Genomic DNA, 20073 nt, shown 5'->3' with positions numbered 1-20073 from the left:
AACCAGAAAATGTGTAAGCTTTCCATCATAAAAGAGAGACAGCCACAGTCTGTGAATGCTAGGAAGGAACACGTGGAGTAGAATAAATTCCACACTAAAATGAGCTCTGTACTGCTGGCTGCTTTACTAACAAAATAAATAAAAACTAGGAACAACTGAGATTATTCTTTGGAAAAGGTCAGATCCCTTGCAAGATGAACATAATCAGACTCTCTGGAATAATACTGTCTGCATATCTTCTTAATAAGTGCCAATAGTAATTCAATTGTAATGTAATAATTAGTGCTGCATTTGACACAGGAGTGTGGAATTGACAGAGAATATTTGGAATGGCTGTTAGGGCTGTGGCAGCGGGTCTGTGTTTAAGTGTACAATGTCTCCACTGCCAAAGTTGTGCTGAAATACCCCTTGGGAACAAGACTATTGGTGAACATTAGAACTGTGCAGGGCCGTAGCCTAATATATCATATAGATACAGTGAAACTCTGGATGCTAGTCAGTTTTCTCTAGATTGCTTCCTCTGGAGTTCATTTTAAAGAAGCAAAAGCATTAGCTTTCTAAAAAATAAGTTGGTTCCCTTTTCATAATTGCTGAGCAGACATAACGAGGTTCTCTCATTTTGCCAAAGAGTAGAATTGCTCAAATAGTAACAAACACTTGTGTGTGTCCAAATAGACCATTACAAGCCTGCGATATCCCATCGTGACTTGAACAGCCGCAATGTGCTGGTGAAGAACGACGGGACGTGTGTCATCAGCGATTTTGGACTCTCCATGAAGTTAACTGGCAACAGACTGGTACGACCGGGTGAGGAAGACAATGCAGCCATCAGTGAGGTGAGTACAAATGGTTGGGGGAATGTTCAGGTGGTGCCATTTCTGTAATGGGGAGTGACTGCAGTATGGGTGAGAAGTGGCTGAAGCCTCCACAGGAAAAAACTGGTTTTAGTCTCAAAATACTCATCACAAACCTGCTGTTTTGAAAGGCAGTAGATTGGCAGACTGAAGTTTCTGTGTGAGATATGAGGAGACACAAGGTAGGTTTGGTTGTCATGTTCTCTGTGATTATGTGGTACAGGTCCCTTCAGGTTTGTGCTGCAGATGCTAACTGAAGACCAAACATTCTTTGATTTTGTTTTTAATTTTTGGTTTTGGTGTTAATTTTTCTGAAATGGTGACATACCACATTCTGCATCTTCTGCTTGACATCTAATACATAAAATACTATTGTTCTAAATAAAGAGTGCCTAATAGTTCAGTGTAGTAGTTGTCTGTGCTTTTACAGGAGAACTTCATATGTCATTCGAAGAACATGCTACACTAATCACTCTACCTTAGAAAGCAAGTGCTGAATTGAAAATATCTAGTGCAGGAGAGCTCCATCTAGATCTTCCCATACTTAACAAAGAAACAGGGAAACTGCTGATTAAAATGCAGGGATGTGGAATAGTCCTTTGACAAAATACTGTCCTGCAAGTACTGATGAGTAAGTGCTCTAATCTAACACGTCCTAGTGAAAATGAATAGATGTCTTCCAAGACTGTTAATAACCTTTGACTGTGGAAGCTGTAGGGTGGAACCTTGCTGACAGTCCAGGAATAGAGAACAAGTTTCCTATTAAGCAGCGTTATGATACATACCTTGATGTTTAACAGAGTAACTTGGAAAAAGAAACACCTCAGCTATATCATATTTCATTTGAGAACATTAAGTAAGGGACAAAATAAGTTTGTTTTGGTACATACAAAACAGTGACAGAGTAGGGGAAGGGTTTTGTTATGACTAGACTGGTAAGAATCTAGAAGCTGAGGACATTGATTAGGAACAAGCTGTGTTTTCCTTAACTGTAGAGAATACCAAGCAGAATAGGGAACTAAAAAACTTAATTGAATTTGGAAATGACTTGCTGATGTGAAGCTTTGATGTGATGTTTTCGCAGGTCGGTACGATCCGCTATATGGCCCCAGAAGTGCTTGAAGGAGCAGTGAACTTGAGGGACTGTGAATCTGCTTTGAAACAAGTAGATATGTATGCGCTGGGCCTGATCTACTGGGAGATATTCATGAGATGTACCGACCTCTTCCCAGGTAACTGAGAGAACTGCAGAAAACCGGAACGGTAGGAAGTGGGACCAGCAACCAGAGCTGCTCCTGAGCCCGAGCTTTCGAAAGTGAAGGGAAGCAGTTCCCTCAATTGCTTCTGCCATTGAGTCGGTGCCATCTAGTGTTCGAGGTGGTGCTTGTCAGGACGGTGCATCTGGGGGCGAGGTGTGGTTCCTGCCCAAAGCCTCGGAATGACCTGTTCAGGCGGCTTGCAGGCCTCGTGCTAGGTGCCATTTGAGCTTTATTATTGTTATTATTACTCTCCAGAATTATAAACATTGAGAGTTAGGCTGATAGCAAAGGCAGTGTTTCCAGTTCTGAGAACTGATAGAAGTGCTTGAAGTGTCTTTCAGAATTTTCACCATTAAAAAATGCTATAACTTAATGTAGCCTTTAGCCAGTTGTACTTTTGTTTATGATAGGACATTGGAAATTCTCCCTACCTGTAACATAAACAAAAAAGAAGTAGGCTTAAATTTACACATGAGATTGTGCCCCATCCACCATTTCCTGCCCAAGCTACAGCATATAGAATGAATCTAAAATGCAGCATACTCTCTACAGTCAAACAGCTGTACTTTGTGTGCAGAGGCTTGTAATCTTGCTGGGCTTTCTCCTGAATGAAGTACATGAACATGATCAGTTAGGGGTGTTTCGTAGAAAGTAAGTGCCATCTTCAGGCTCCAAGACATTCCAAATGTGCCACTGAACCAGCAAAGTCTGAGGATGCTATCCTTTGAAAGGTTGCTGAACAGCACTTAATTCATTTGCAGTTAATTCAGCTTTTTTTGGAAGTTAGACTTTGGGGAAAGTGGGGAACATCTCGATAGACAGCAACTTTGATAATGCCTTTCATCAACTGAAAGTCTTTGCTCTGCCTTTTAATCTGTGATTGATTTTTTTTCCCTTTCTTTCTTTTTCTAACAGGGGAGTCTGTGCCAGAGTACCAGATGGCTTTCCAGACTGAAGTCGGAAACCATCCCACTTTTGAAGATATGCAAGTCTTGGTGTCTAGAGAGAAGCAAAGACCAAAATTCCCAGAAGCATGGAAGGAGAACAGCCTGGTGAGGGTGTACTCATTTCTTAAAAGCAATTTTTTTAGGTTTTGGGGTTTTTCCCTCTTTGTTAGTATTTAAGGATTGGGAACTGTTTCTGCATGGACTTCTTAAAAATTGAATTCAGTTTTTAAAAGTTATTGACATGAAAGCCAGATTTCTTTTAAGGAAAAATACTATTACTGTTGTTGTTGCATGCTGCAGTGTGATATACTGAAGATAACCTGTTACATTAATTTTAGACACTGTCTGTAGTATTGTGCATGAAGTGCCCATGTGTTCTCTGTGTGCCAAATGAGAAACACTAAGCCATTCTTTGCCTTTTGACATCTTATAAAGTAATAAAACCGAACTAAAATAGCTGTCAAAAACATCAATATACTCTTTCAAAACTAAAATTGGTGAACATTGTAATAAACTTTTTTGAACTTCTATAGAACTCAGGATTTGCAGAGACTAAAGCTTCTAGAAATCATTTCCTTTTAACTACATAAAAAATTTTATACCGCTTCATTTGATCCTCAATTTTTATTTTCAAGACTATAAACATTATAATATTGCTTGTTGTTTTGAATGAGTGTAGCTGTGGCTTAGAGCCTTGCTGCTGTGGGCCAACAAGTTAGAGCAAGTCAGTTGAACTCTGGTGAGAGTCTGTGCTTGCTTTCATCTGCAGCAAAGTTCAGGCAATGTGAATCCCCTTGGCTTAGAGGGGGCTGTTTGTCTTCTGTTACAAACAAAGTGCAGTGCAAACACTGACTGGGTTCCACTTGATAAAAGGTAATGCAGCTTAATTGCAAGTATGAAAATGGCATGTTTGGCTGTTTTTAGAAATACACTTCTTGTTATTCCCGTATTGAAATGATGCCTTTCAATCTTCAGAGACTTTGGTGGTTGATAAGTTCGTAGCTACTGTGCAGATGAGGAGGAGCCCAAGGCCTCACCTGGTGCTTGTAAATATGCAGGAACCTGCTTTCAGGGAGGAGCATAGCCTGCAGTGGTACACAGGCTATGGGCTATGTTGTAACCCAGCTGAGAGCTTCCAAGAGAGGTGCTTTTATTACATGCTCTTGGCCACCCAGTCTCGGGAGCAAAGGGGGAAGAGGAAAAAAGATAAATCAGTGCCCAAAGTATATAGGAAATCAAACAACACCTGTTTTAACTATAGCCATGTTGGCAAATGCAGTGTTGGAAGAACCAAGCTTGACAGCTGTTTCTGAAGGCAGTTAAAACTGAAACAGTTCAAGGTTTGTTTTGTTTTGCAGACTGCCATTTTAAATGTTAATTGTGTTCTAGCAAGCTGATAGACTCCAGCATTATTAGATGATCCCCATATTTAAAATGCCTAGCACATTCTTTGTGTTGTTACTATTTTTTCTTCTGTATAATCAAAATGGTGATGATAACTCCAGCTCTAAGAATTGAACTGCACCAATGCTTTAAGAGAAAAGAATAATCACAGGTGTCAAACAATTTCCTCCACCCTATGCCAGTCTAGGATAATATCTGAATGAGCACTCTAGGGCAGATAGTGTAGAAAATTAAGCTCCAGATAACCTCACTCTTGACCCACGTCCTAACCTCCTGTATCTAATGCATGGGATAAAAGACTTTTTTCCATTATCTAAAGCTCTGCTGTTATGTTGGGTTATAGCACCTTCATGCAAATTAATCTATGAAACAAATGCATTTGTCCTTTCCATTTGAGAAATACAAATAAAAAATAATGCTTTATTTTTAATCATATAATTAAGGTACTCAAAAGATGTGGAATTCTCATTTGTGATTACCTATGCAGTCTTAATCTGCTTCTGGAAGCATCTATGTTATGTTACAGACTTTGATTAGCAGTATTGTTTTTTGCGGTATAAAGCAACAACCTGAGCACAGGATGTACATAAAATAATTAAGAGGCTTTTTATTGTGTTGAGATGTTACTGTATTCTTTTCTCACTTGCCAAAGTGGGGCCACGCTTGACTTCAGAGGTCAGGATATTAACAGAATAATAGAATAATGCAGATTTCTGGTCCCTTCTATCTTTTTGATGAGTGCTAGTACTTGTAAATAGTTCATTTTAGATACTTATATTTCAGTCTGAAATTAATAGAAAACACATAATTGTGGTAAATGTGACGCTGAAGAACCTCAGTGTTGATAACTGTCTGTACAGTCACTGCTGTCCTTTAATAACCCTTAACACATTAAAAGGAAAGGATCTGCTACAGGACAGACAGTATTAAATTAAACACTGGTTGAATTTGCTGCTGGTGAAACCTGTAGAGAGAGTCTTACAAAGAGGAAAGGCAGGAGATTAGGATGTCCACTGACTTAGTCTAAATGGTGACAAAATCAAGTCCTAAAAGCTGAATGAAGGCATTTTATTGTGTGAGAGAAAATTGCTCCAGTACCCTATCTTGTCCTTGTCCCTGAGGGTGTTTTTAGACTAATGTCCCTCAGCTAAGGGGGAGGGTATTGGGTTATCCCCTGTGTGATCTGCTGTGGGAAGGGAGATGAAAGGTTTGCTTGTGGGGGAGCTTGTCCCCACCTGTGCAGCCAGAGCTTCATCACCAAACAGCAGCGATTGCCAGATGCAAGCGATGCCAGGAGCCCCCTCTGTGGGCGAGGAGCTCTTGGCTCATACTCAGAGCTAGTCCTGGCTTCCACTGCCAGAAGGGCACAAGGCAGTTCTGGCACAGAGACAGTCAGCAGGATTCACTGAAGCCTCAGTGCCCAGCTGGGATTATACACAGTCCTCAGTGCTGGAGAGGGTAAAGCTGGGCTGTAGATGTGAGCTGTGCTGGCAAACCAGATCCTCTCCATGGCCATCGGCTGGCAGCAGGGGCCCATAAATGTCTGCCTGGCTTTTGTCCTCCAGATAGAGTGGAAACAGAAGTGTTCAGTGCTTGTAATTTCAGTTGTTTCCTCTCCAGTTCCCTGAACATATGGCAGCACGTTTTGGAGATCTTGAGCACTAATCCTGACTGTACAGTTCATCCGACAGTGTGATGCCAGGAACACATGTGTGTTTCTGTTTCTCCACCTGTAAAATAAGTGCAACAAAAATCTCCTCCCATGGCGCAGACAAATTCATTGATACTTATGAAACACTTGGATGTCACTGTGGTAAAGAGAGGAGGACAGGGATGATGAAGTGAGCACAGCTGTTATTTGCATACAGTGCAGGGGAGCAAGGCAGTCACCATTAGCAGAACTGTGAGAATAACCATGGCAGCATTTCCAGAATATCCTTAGTACACAGCTTTATAAGGCAAGGAGAGTGAGCAGAGCATGCATCCATCCGAGGGCTTGCTTGAGCTTGTATGGACATTGGTGAATGTTGCTTTTCCTAAGTGTCTTCCCAGTTGATGTGTGTACGTGAGGTGTGATAACATTAAATTGCATATTGCTAGTACTAGGGTAAATTAGCTTTGAATCGTCTGTTTCTCTCTTTCACCAGTTTGTGACTGTTTTCAGGCATGCAGAATGCTGCCATAAACCAATAAATTAGAAGCACAGTACAAAGGTAAAATAACTTAAAGGGGTTTTGTCTCCTGGCAGGCTGTGAGATCACTTAAAGAAACAATTGAAGACTGTTGGGATCAAGATGCAGAAGCTCGACTAACAGCACAGTGTGCTGAGGAGAGAATGGCAGAGCTCATGATGATTTGGGAGAGAAATAAATCAGTTAGTCCAACAGTCAATCCTATGTCAACTGCCATGCAAAATGAGAGGTAAGAAGAGAACACATTTGGGTTTAGTCTGCAGGAAATGCCCAATGCAGCACTTGGCTCACTCCAGGACAGAAGCTACAGCTTGCTGCACCCATTAAGTGATGTGTGTTATATGACCTAGTCTGTATATGAGCATGATATAATCCCAGTTGCTTGTATTCTTAAGATCTCCTGTGTGTCCCCAGAATTCAGGCACCTTTTATATATACAGCTCACAGAGGGGCCTTTTAAACTGAGCTTAGGCAAATTGTCTCCGCAGGCTTGCCATGATTTGAAGTGACAAAATGAATTGTCTTTAAGTACGCTTGCTAAGCAATGCATCAAACTTCTATTTAAAGTGTTTTGCTAAAAAATGTTCTGCAGTCACTGTGAGTTCAGAAAATTACCAAATCTCAAACCTGTAGTTTTATAGTTAAAAAACTACAGGGCCATTGTTTAAGTCATTGTTATTCTGACCCCAGCAAGAGAAGCTGCATGTTCTCTCCTTATATATGATTCAGAGGGAATGAGAATTTGCAGAGCTGACTTTAGTACTTAACAGTATACTCTAGAAATCCAGATTTGAAAGAAGAATAATATTGCTGTATATGACACTGTTCGTTGTCATGAAAAAAATGTCATAGAATACCTAAATTGTCAAAATAGTAGCGTTTTCATGGGCAAGGATCATGTGACATTTTCCCAGAATCACTTACTTGATTTAGTCTGTTGCATTTTTGTTGGCCTTCTTCAACATCGCTTCTCTGCATCTAGAGCAGAACCTTAGCAGTACTTTGCCAACTGGACAGACAGCATATTGGACAAATAAAAGATTACTGTTCTTTTAGGAAGTAACATCCATAATGAAGTTTTGCCCTAGTAAAACAATTTTTTTTATCCCCAGCACTTTACAAGGAAGTTGCTGAAATACCTCAGTTTGTACTGTATCTCTCCTTAGTTTATGCATTAAAGGAAACAGAAAGACACTCAGCTCTCTTAAATGAGAGGCGTTATAGTATGAGGTGATTTTTTACATATATGATCTTAATACCACTTATTTTTTCTTAAAGGAATCTGTCACATCATAGACGTGTATCAAAGATAAGGCCATATCCAGATTATTCTTCCTCTTCCTACATTGAAGATTCAATCCACCACACTGACAGCATAGTAAAGAACATTTCTTCTGAACATTCAATGTCCACCACACCATTGACTTCAGGAGAAAAGAATAGAAATTCCATTAACTACGAGCGGCAGCAAGCACAAGCGCGCATCCCTAGTCCTGAGACAAGTGTCACCAGTTTGTCCACCACCAACACAACTGGCCTCACTCCCAGCACTGGCATGACCACCATATCCGAAATGCCTTATTCGGATGAAACAAACTTACACACTACAAATGTCATGCAGCCAGGTGGGCCCACCCCTGTTTGTCTGCAGCTAACAGAGGAGGACTTGGAGACAAATAAATTGGATCCAAAAGAAGTGGATAAGAACCTGAAAGAAAGCTCTGATGAGAATCTGATGGAACATTCACTTAAGCAGTTTAGTGGGCCAGATCCGCTGAGCAGCACTAGTTCCAGCTTGCTTTATCCACTGATAAAACTTGCAGTAGAGGTGACAGGGCAACAGGACTTCACACAAGCTACCAATGGTCAGGCATGTTTGATTCCTGATGTCCCATCTGCTCAGGTCTATCCTCTGCCCAAGCAACAGAACCTTCCGAAGAGGCCTACTAGCCTCCCTCTAAACACCAAAAATTCAACAAAAGAGCCACGGTTAAAATTTGGTGGCAAGCACAAATCAAACTTGAAGCAAGTGGAAACAGGCGTTGCCAAGATGAACACTATCAATGCTGCAGAACCTCATGTGGTGACAGTTACCATGAATGGAGTGGCTGGGAGGAGCCACGGCATAAACTCTCACGCTGGCACAACCCCGTATGCCAATGGCACGGTGCCCTCCGGCCAGACCAGCAGCTCGGTAGCGCAGAGGGCCCAGGAAATGCTCCAGAACCAGTTCAGTGGGGAGGACAGTCGGCTGAATATCAACTCCAGTCCCGACGAGCACGAGCCCCTGCTGAGACGGGAGCAGCAGGCTGGCCACGATGAAGGTGTTCTGGACCGCCTGGTAGACAGGAGGGAGCGGCCGCTGGATAATGGCCGAACAAACGCCAACAACAACAACAGCAATCCGTGTCCAGACACAGCTGCAGCCAGTACCCAGAATGTAGTGAGAAATCCTGGGCAGACCCAGACCAGAAGAGCACAGAGGCCTAATTCGCTGGATCTGTCAGCCACAAGTAGTTTGGATAGCAGTAGTATGCAGTGTAAGTGCTTGCAGGGCTGAACGGTTTCCCTGACACCTTTCTGCCTAATAACTGCATATATCTGCTTGAATAGAAATTATTTCTGTCTCCTGTTTCTCCTCAAAGCATACTTATTAAATCTCATATTAATGTAATTTCCCTCAGCGCAATTTCAGTCTTTTTGATACAGTCCTGTCTCCATCATTTCCAGTATATTAGATCACTATCATCCTTCCACATACACCAAATAAATCTGTCTCTTTCTAACCCATCCACTCTGTCTCTAGGTTAACTTTCATTATTCCTTGCAAGGCTCCTACCTTTGGTAGGTGCAAAGCATATTGAAAAATTTTCCTATTTTTTTCTGCATGGGCACCTTACACCTTTTTTTTCTTACTTTTCCTTATTCTCTCAAGAGTAGCTGTCTCTAAGATGCATTGATTAAAATAATTTATTATAGTAATTATCTCTTGCTTAAAGATTTTTAAAGCAACTAACTTTACTGTATTAGTCCAGCCTAAATGGGTGGTCAGGCATTTTCTATTTTGCTGTCGTAGCTCCAACAACTAGAGCAATTCTTCATCAGTTTGACATGTACATAAAAATTATTCCAAGTAATTAGAGAGGGAATTGGTTTTAATAGCTTATTTCAAAATAGTAACTTCCTTGAGAGTTTTATGGCCAGAGGTCTAAGAGGTTACAATAGGGCTCTCCTTTTTATGGTAAGAATGTAATCGTGTAGTTATAGTTAAATTAGGTGCATCCTCTGGGTTTGAGCCTGTTCGAGCTATTGGAAAGCTCTCCTGGTGTGCATTTTAAAGAAAATATATCTCCAGAAGTCACTGTAGTCTTGAAAGGTGCTTGCAAATCTCGTGACTCTTTAGGAAAATGCTGTGATATTAGTAGAGTAAACTGGGATGCCAGGCATCTTTGGAAGTAAAAGGTTTAAAACCAAATGAGAACATATCTTTCAAGAAATGTAGTTGACTATTCAGCAATGGAATGTTTAAGCCTTCCTTTTAAGTACGAAACCTTAATTTTTGTCTTAACATGTTGCTGTGAGTTGAAATCTTACTAAGATAAAGAAAAAACATTATTGCAGTGACTTTATTTAATAGAAGATTAAGTTAAAAAAAGGGGTTGTGTAAAGTTTTAACAATCAGATTTCGACTGCTGAAGTTTTATCATAGTTAAAGTTGGTCTTGCCAGTTTTACAACCCAGCATTCCAAATCCTGACTTGATATCTTAACAGATAATGAGCTATTTTGTTTTCAGGTGAAATGCTTTGCCAGGTGGAGTAGGATTAGGGGACCTAACATTGCACTATTTAAATTTTAGCCTTTGCTGTCCTGTAGTAGCAATGTTCTTTTGTACCTCCCGTTACAGGTAATAAATATAAGATCCTATGATTGCAAAACCCCTCAAATGTCAAATGCTGATTTTTCTGTTAGATGCCAATATGCATTCCAGGTAACACAAATTACTTCACTGAAGTAATTTCTGACAGAAAACAGAATCTAGCCCCTTGTTTTAGCGGCAGCTGTTGTGGTCGATACACCTGTCATGCCTCTGCCACACAGTTGCTTCTGCGTTTATAGATTTTGTTCTTTTTTTCTGTTTCACGTAAGTAACAGCCCTGGACGCCAGTCTAATCTCACCTTCCTCATAATACTATTTTCTGTTCTGTTTTCTTGTTTTGTTTTGGTTTTTTTTCCTACAGTAGGTGACTCCTCACAGGATGGCAAATCAGGCTCAGGAGAGAAGATCAAGAAACGTGTGAAAACTCCGTACTCGCTCAAGCGGTGGCGTCCGTCCACGTGGGTCATCTCCACGGAGCCGCTGCACTGCGAGGTCAACAACAACGGCAGTGAGCAGGCAGTGCCCCCCAAATCCAGCACGGCTGTGTACCTTGCAGAGGGGGGCACTGCCACCACTATGGTCTCTAAGGACGCAGGGGTGAACTGCCTGTGAAATGCTTCAAAAGCCGGCAAATGACCTTTGTTTTGCATTATTTGAAACAAACATGCAGAAGACATTTTTAAAAACTGCTTTCTCCTCCTGTCAGCAACCCCTACCAAGGACTCGCTTTAAATAGATTTCAGCTATGCAGAAAATTTTTAGCTTATGCTTCCATATTTTTTATTTTGTTTTATTTTTTGAACGTTTTTGCACTTTTATTTAGTATCGCTAAAGTTAAGTCTGTCTGTTTTGACCACGGAATATATATATGTGTATCAAAGATGTGGTCTCAAAATATTTTTTTAAAAAAAAATAACAAAAAAAAGTAATGCTGATAATCAGTTTGGACCAGTTTCTTAAGGTCACTAAGAACATAAGCAGACTATAAGACAGGTTTGACTGCAGTGGTGTCTTGTAACCATGTTTTAATTTCTGTGCACAAGCTAGTCTGTATATTTCTATGTTACAAAGTGTATTCTCTTTTGAACCCCTTATTTTCCTTGTGTCATGTTGAAATGTGCAATAGTCTATAGTTCACAGTAGGCTTTATTGAAAAGTGTGTTTCTAAAACTGCCACATGTTCCCATTTTTGTATTTGTTAATTTTTCCTTGACAGTTGAGCAGTCAGCCGGTCATGACAGTGAACTTTGCACATCGTAGCCAGCTTGAAGCAGCTGCCAATATCACATTGTGCTCAGAGGTGACAATGCATGAATTTTCGCCAACTTGAAAGGGCTTTAAAAAAGGAACAAAAAAAAAAAATCTGAGCTCCATACCTTTCTTTTGATCCTCCCTAATCAAAATGTGTTTCCTTTATTGTAGTAGATGCCAGCCTGTGAAGCTGAGTAACAAAATGTTGAACAAATGTAGGGAAACCATGTCAGCCATTTTCTCCATTTTATTTTGTGTGCAGTTTCACCCCCTATATTTATGTAAAACCTTATTTAGATCACTAATGATGTACATTGAAAAATACATTTTATTCAGAAATATTAATAATTGTCATACTTAAAAGCTTGAGTGAAGATACGTTGTGAACGTATTTTGTTTACACAGAGAAACAGTTTTGTGATGAGTCACAAGTCTTTCCTGATTTACCTCCTTACAGACAGTATGGGGTAAAAATGAGCCTGATTGCTTATGCAGGTAGATGCATCCTAACTGATGGTTGTTGCCAGGCTGAGTTGAAACTCGTCCTCCCTTCAGAGTTCTTAGAGGCCCTCATTCATCTTGTTAAAGTTTATTGCATGCTTTTAAAATTCATTGGTGTTTGTGGGAGAGGGTTGGGGATTTTTTTTCCTTCTGCTTAGTCCCTTCTTTCAGTTTGTATGCACACTGATTTTAGCTGTCAGTGAATGTGGATGTAATATGTATTGAGATAGTGAAAAAACAATTTATCTCAAGTAAACCCTTCCTTTTTTTGGAATGATTGGTTTTACTGTCTACTGAAAGAAAATAATTTTCTTATTAGTTAGAACCTCCTTCCACGTAAGAAGTAGCCTTCCTCCTGAGAAGCATTCTTTCCAATTGAAAACACTTCAGTAAAAACTATTTGGATATAAAAAGGTATAACACATGAGTCTTTGGTAACAAGCAAAGATTTATTACTTCATCTGAAAACTGGTGATGTTCAAAGAAAGAAAATCAATTCAGTCAGCCTGCCAGACTCCTGTGGCAGGATACTGGCAGCAAACAATTGCCTCCCCCAGCCTGTCTCCTTTCAGCTGACTGAAGCAGATGCTCTCTGCTTTTAAGCTCATTTGTTTCCTTGCCATTTTACCATTTTTTCCCCCCTGAGGTAAACTTTGCCAACCCTGTTCTTTATCTGTTGATACAACTAATCTAATACATGCCTTGCTTACATCTGATTCTTGCTGTTCCCCACATATTCCTTGCTTGTTCTTGATTGGTGTGATTTTCTCTTGTAACGCTTCTTAACATTTCTTAGATTCTCCTAGATATCTCCAGGACATAGCACTATAGATGCAGACTTTGATTAAGTGTAGTTGTAGAAATACAAGCCATGAGGCACATTTCGAGCTCCTTATGTTCTTTAAGCACCAGTTCAAATAGTACCTCTCGTCTCTGAGGCATAATTATGCTTTCCCCCTGTATAATACAGTTATATCACCCCTTTTTAAAAACACAGCCTTCTTCTGGTTTGACTTTTAATTCACTCTCTGGCTTCCCATCTGCTGCAGTCTCACGTCCCAGATGTTGAAAACCTGCCAGTTACTCAGCTGGGTTTCAAGACCTGAATCAGAATTTCTGGCATTCTATTCATGTTGCTCACTGTGGCTCTCTTCTCCTCTGGCCTCCTGTGAGTCTCTCTTTGGATTGCTCTGTGTTGTTTTTTGGTGAGCACTGATCGTGGTGTTGAGGATTCTTCACTCCTTTCCCAGGGACTTTGCTTTGCTTTGCATGTATCATCCATCAGCATTTCAGAATGTGGGCTGAAAACAATATTTAGGACTCTTACTAACTCAGACTACTCTGGGGAGAGAAAAATACTTCTCTGACTGCTGCTTCTTTCTGCTGAGACAGAATTGCACCAGTCTTTTAGCCTTTCTTTGCAGGCCATGCCTTTGTAAGAAATCCAACTGTTTTGTGATCAATGCAATCAAAATAACTTTAGTACCAGATGAAGATGTTGTTCTGCAGTTCTCCTTCAACATTCTTAAACAATACTTTTTTTCTTTCCTTTGTCTATTTCTGTTACTTGTTGGAGGGTCTTTGAAATGAATTATAATTAGTAGCAAGATTGGCTGTGCAATCTACCATGGATAAATATAATTTTTAATATGATAGAAAAATGTACTTTATCACGATATACCCTATAGATTAAACAGATAAAATCTTTTTTTTTTTAAAGGTTGGTCAAAGCAAACTCTGAAGTAGTTACCAAATTACTGTAATTCTGTACAGCTAGATTAAATCAGATTAGAATTTTGATTCTAATGTTTAATTTGGTAATGCCATTTTTTTTCTCAGAGCACATAATCCAGTGTCCATAGAATACATCTCTGTAAGTTAAATGATATTGAATTTTCATGCTGCAGGGGATCATCCTTAACCAAACAAAATACATGTAAGAGAAAGAATTCTACAAATCAAACACAAGGATAATTGATATTGTACAACAAACAAGGAAAACAAATGTGATTTATTGCCTTGTGAGTTGCGATTTTGCTTATTTTCTTTGATTTTGAAAAAAAAAAGAAAATTATGAAAGTTGATAAATTTCTATCAGTATCTCATGTATATTGCAGACAAGATAAATACAGCAAAATTAAAATGGAATGGTAATGTAAATACCTATTAATTGTGCCACTGTCAAATAGGCAATAGTAGAATATTTGTTAGTGTAATTTATAATGGATAATTCAAGTAAAATGATAGAGCAAACAGTTTTGATGTTTGTCTGTATAAGACAAAATCCAAAATCTTGCTGGGTGTAGGAAATGGTTTACCAGTAGAAGCCAGGAGAGTTGCTTAGGTTAATGCATTGTCTCTTGTTCTGTTTCCTGTAATGGAGATACCAACATAACATGCTTTTTAGACTGTGAATTCTAACCCTTTGAACAGACATGCCTCATAGTCTTCTAAAATTGGTATTTACGAGTCAGATTATCTGCAACACTTCCCTGAATTTGCTTATAATGCTTTTGCATCTTCATATCTTACCCAATTTTTATTACCAAGGCCTTTCTTGAAACTCCAAGATGCACTTACACTGCACAACTAAAGTAAAGGTATTCCTAATTTAAAAGAAAACCATCTGATAGTATCATCATTAGAATATTTTCAGAAACAACATTTCCATTCTTGTTTTGCTTTCTTAGTGCCACTCGTTTTTCTCTTGTTTTCATACAGAAAATTACCTAATTTTCAAAAGCAACACATTTTGATTTTTTTTCAGTGCACTGGGCACAAAACAATGCAAGATAGATGCTGGCAATTTTCAGGAAACAAGCAACAAAAAACTCCCACCTCATAAATATGTTCTGAAACTTCACATCCTCCTACCTGCCAGCTTTCTCTAAAAGAAATCTGGAATCCTACATGCCTCAGAGAGGAGAATAAGGAAGTTCTTTAATTGTATGGAATAAATTATTGGCCCCAAACGTAATAGTAATGAATTCTTACTTTAAAATATATATGTATACATTGTATATGCCCTAGATCCAGTGTTCAGTGCATTTTGCTCTAATTATATTCCTTTTTTAAATGTTAAAAAATATCCACTAATATAACATTACTGTATTGATGTTCAGATTACAATTTTAGTTAATGAAAAATAACAAAAGTTCATACTTATTCTGCCATTGAAATATTACTGTGGACATTTATTGCCTGATTAGGGAGCATTTTAAAATTGACATATTTAGTCTATACATTAGATATTAATTATGCTGTAATTTTTACTTGCATAAAAATGGTGGCTGGTCCCATTGCTGAAATAGGCTGGATTTAAGCCATAAAACTAATAATTGCCAAGCACAGTAGCATATAAATGACGTGATGTCTAATTGGAAGATTTGTAGCAGCTCATCAAAGTAAATTGAAAATTGATTGATCAGTCTTTGAAAGTTGGATCATAGACTGGACAAGTTAATACTTTGCATAAATTGGGATTATTTGAACTTTTCTGTCTGGTCTCCCAATACCCCTTTTAACAAGTAACTATATTAACCTTCTTTTTAAAATGTGCTTACTAATTTTTGTTCAACCTCAAGCCTTTCTTCAGTGAAAAAACTATACATATTGCAGTGAAGCCAGATATATATATTTTTATGTAAACTCTGTGTGTATTTAGATGCATATGTATGTTGTGTGTAAGTTCCAGGATTAAATTCTGTGAGTTACAGCATCAGATGGTAGCACTGGTAGAAAGTATAATGTGTGTGTGGGGGGTTCATATGCCATTTAAAAATTGTCTGTAGTGCATCACAGTAAAGCTGGGATCAAACTGTGACACACAGTCCAGTAGTTCAAGATCTCCTGTGACAGACTTGTCACTGATTGTTTGGGTGAAATGGATTTATGAGAGAGAGAGGGAGAAAAAGAGAGAAACCTGGGAATGCACATGACAAGCTTTATCTGAAGCTGAGTGATTTAAGACATCTCTCTGGGATGATCTCTGGGATCAAAAAATAACCCAAAACACTTAAAACATGATAATTTTTACAAGGCTTTTTTTATATAGTAGCTATAGTTATATGTGTGGTTGCCATTTAAACATAGTATTTTAGTCCATTAAATCCAATTACATTTTAGGCTTCTATATTGTCATATGAAACTGTAGCTATAGAAATACATCCCTTTTTGATCTCACCCAACCCCCAAGTAGGTTCAGTTTTGACATGAAAGAGTAACAAATCAGTTTTCTCATTTGAGGTTTCTTCTGTACTGAGTAAAATTGGAGGCAGAACTTCCATTTCTTCACAAACAGGTTTGTGCTCCTGCAAATCCAAATGGATGTTATGTTCAGCACCTATGTTTCTGAGGGAATGGGCACCTCAAGGGCTTATGGCTGAGCCCAGTGCTCTTGGAATTCAACAGGAGTCAGCCTTTGACAGTGGGCAGAGGAGGGGTGGGTTCTGCTGGCTGTGGTGTTAAACATTTCTGGGGAGGATTAGACCTAGGAAAGCTGGTATGGAATGTGGGACTGCAGGGGCAGCCCTGGCTCCTGGGCATTGCTGATGGGGATTCAGGCTGTGGAGCTGGGTCAGCACAGGGCAGCTGTGCCTTTGTCAAGAAGTGGAACTGTACTGGAGGAGTGGGAATGGAAGGGTTCATGATAAATCCTCATTTACACCAAGGCCCTTTAATGTTGATCTGGTCTCCATGCAGGTCTGTGTTAGCAGGGCTTTATTAATAAAAGTTATTTCTTATGGCCATTTCTGTTTATTTCACTGTGGTTAAATATACACATGTGCATAATAAGCAGAAACTAGTTGGAGTTATGCTAATTCATAGCATAATCACCAGCTATTTTTCAAAGCCTATTGCTGTTGTCATCAGCAATTGTTTGAATTTGCAAGTCATTCAGTTGGTTAACTTCAATGCATACACCATGCTTCCATAGAACAGGAAGGAAGGATTTCTTCCCAGTCCTTCCAGGCTTCTGCAGATGTATCACTGGAGTGTGTCCATCAGGGCACAGCATCTCGCCTGGTAACTATGTTAAAGCAGAAATAATTAGCCTTTATAACTTTCTAGTTCCGAGGTCTCCCAAACCCCCACTTTTGTAGCCCATTCACTTGTTTTTAAGACAGCAAACATGTGAGGTTTATTTCTAGAGCACTTGATTCACTTTCTTTTTTGTGCTTCAGAACTGTATAATGAAGTTTCACTCTTCAGTCTTGTTTATTCAGAAAACAGTTAAAGTTTCTGCTCTTTGTAGTTTGTAAGAAGTCACAAGAACAAATGGGCAAGTCCAAGTTATAGCTGACTCATTTGTCACTTTTGAATTTCCTGATTGGTGACTCTTCTCTCTCTTTCACACTGTTGAAACGTATTTAAAATGGTTTGTATGTATATGTTTCTTGTCTGCTTTTTGTCTCTAGAGGAAAGCGGGCTCTATTCACATTTATATAAGCTGGAATAATGTTTTACAATCGCTGTTGATTATTTTCCCCCCCAAATGCAGTATGAGGAAAATAAACATGGCAAAAATGAATTTCTAGGGTTTGGTCTTCTGTAAAGGCTGAAGTAAGAATATGTGAAACTGCCATTTTCCTTATGAAAGACTGTAAGGAGAGCATTACTTTCTGAGCGAGCTTTTCTGGGGGAAGAGGGGGAGAAATCCTAGAATATGGAGTCTCATCAGAACCCTTTTGTTAACGGGTATTTTTGGTTTTCCTCTCAAACGACTGAGGAAATATCATGTATGAATTTATAAATAATTGCTTTCAGTTATTTCTTTTGTATAAGCTGCGCAATACCCTTGCTATGCTGTATAAGTTGTGTTTCATGGAACAGTGTGAGTATGAAATAAAAAGCTAATTTTTGGTTTTTAATCATCTGTGGATGCCACTATGAAAGCTGACATTGTTAAAGCCACTACAGAGTTTTCTATGAATACTTGTAAGAATTGCTTTGTTATATATAAACCTAAATAAAGAGATTGTATTGATACAGAGACATTGGATAAGAACATTTAAAAGGCTATTCTTTAGGCCTGAGAGAAAAGGCTTGCTGTAAAAATGGTGCATTATTCCATTTATTAAAGATCATATTAATGACAAAAAACATGGTCTTTTTTTGGTGGTTCATATCATTACTGGCCACGAGTATTAACATGCTCCAGGAATGAGAGGAAGAGGAAACCCCAGTTGCAGCTGTGTGGGTTGGTTGATTGGAGGATAAGGAATTCCTTGATTCTAAGGGGTGGGGATGAATAGGAATTCCAGACACATTTGGCATGACCAGGTTCCACCCTCCTTGTTCCCAGGTGGTCCTGTGCATCAGGAATCTCTGGGCTTGCCCTTGCTGGGGTAGTGCAGTGTTCTGCTCCCTTCTGCCCCCTTTCTCACTGGTCAGCCAGGTCAGGTGCTTGTGTTGGAACTGAACACAGTTTTTAGACACTTCAGAGCAGCAGGCCTTGCATGACCTTTTGTCACACTTTGTCAGCTTGCTAAGTGTAAATGCAGAAAAAACAGAAAAAGAACACAGGAAAATGAGGTATTAAACTGAATGCTTTTCTCCTTCAGTTTTGGTTGGCACTTGGGGAGAGCACAGGATTGATGGCAGCCAGATGTGGAGGAATACAGCAAGCAACAACCTCTGCAGCTAGGATGGGAATTAAAAGAGCAACCCCTTACCCTCCACACAAATTATTGCACTTCCCCTCCCCATGAAAGAGACAATATCCTGGCATTCTTACAAGCAGAAGCTTTCCCAGCCCAGAGCTGAAAATCAGCAGAACTGGAAAAGATGGATTAAATTATAGTAGAAGGATGCTGCAAATTTCCACTGACTGACACTTTTCTACTATACACAGATGGGTGGCATCCATCCTGCAGCTTGGTTGCTTTGTTGTTTTGTCCCTCCTCAATTATTGTTAATTTTTTTTCTCTATCTACAGTGATGAAATTTGCAAGCAAATAAGTGGTGCAAGTCTCTGGCCAAAGAACTAACTCCAAAATGCAAAGAAAGAAGGGAGATAGAATGAGGAGCTTCATTTCTTGCTGTCATAAATAAGGAGGAAGCAACAAACTGAGGCAAGTAGTATGGTTGAGTATCTGGCTGTATTGGCAAATCATCTCAGCCCCACAAATGAACCTAGAAAATCTTTGGCTACAGGAAGGGACTGTGGCAGGCCTTGCTCTCCCTGGAAGCAGGAAGCACACTGGGAGTGGAGGCCAGTATGACAAAAGTAGCTGTGTCCCCAAAAGCAATTGTCACTTTTGGCTTGGCTGACAGTAAGAGCAGCCAATTCCTGCCCTACCCCAGCAGGTGTGGCTGAGTCTTATCCTCAGGGCATCTGAGAAGCCTGAGTCAGCCCTGCAGGAACAGAGCGTGAATGGTGAATTTTACTGATAGGTTTTTCTTTGGTGCATGAGCTACACAGACTTAAGAAAGTCTCTTCATGATTTCCCTGTGTGACCTCATGCACTCACCTCTGGCAGTTCTCCCCTGCAGAAATAGCCACTTTTATTTGCTTTTGCTTTGCTAATGGGAATTGAAAGTAAAACAACAATAATTATATTCCCCTTTGTTCCAGAGCGGTGATGCAGCTGCAGAAAGTACTTTGTGGAACACAGCCATGTCAGTCTTCCATTTGTTTCCATTCAGGGTTTTTTTCCCCTATTTACTTCTTGCTAATTCTGATGATATGGAAATTCTCCACGTGCGGGAGATTATACACATCTGCTCACTGCCATGACCCAAAACACATTCTATTGGATAAGAAGGTTAATTTTTCACAGGCAGG

At 39.5% G+C, this 20073-nt stretch overlaps 1 protein-coding gene across 2 annotated transcripts in view; it reads left to right on the top strand.

The window, feature by feature from the left end:
• The window catches only part of BMPR2 (bone morphogenetic protein receptor type 2), a 105085-nt gene extending 86696 nt beyond the window's left edge, over positions 1-18389 (top strand). Inside the window, exons 8-14 of one of the 2 annotated variants that reach the window (XM_072932377.1) lie at positions 676-836; positions 1939-2086; positions 3029-3165; positions 6713-6885; positions 7935-9196; positions 10897-11043; positions 11101-11287. In XM_072932377.1, the coding sequence (XP_072788478.1) occupies positions 676-836; positions 1939-2086; positions 3029-3165; positions 6713-6885; positions 7935-9196; positions 10897-11043; positions 11101-11147 (2075 nt within the window). In that variant the 3' untranslated portion in view covers positions 11148-11287. Of the gene's footprint in view, positions 1-675; positions 837-1938; positions 2087-3028; positions 3166-6712; positions 6886-7934; positions 9197-10896 lie in introns of both variants that reach the window. The other variant, XM_012574978.5, reaches the window with a different exon arrangement.
• The last annotated feature ends 1684 nt before the right edge of the window (positions 18390-20073 follow it).

This window comes from Taeniopygia guttata, chromosome 7, assembly GCF_048771995.1.
Source record: "Taeniopygia guttata chromosome 7, bTaeGut7.mat, whole genome shotgun sequence".
NCBI classification, from domain to species: domain Eukaryota; kingdom Metazoa; phylum Chordata; class Aves; order Passeriformes; family Estrildidae; genus Taeniopygia; species Taeniopygia guttata.
This window is presented reverse-complemented; position numbering and strand designations above follow the sequence as displayed.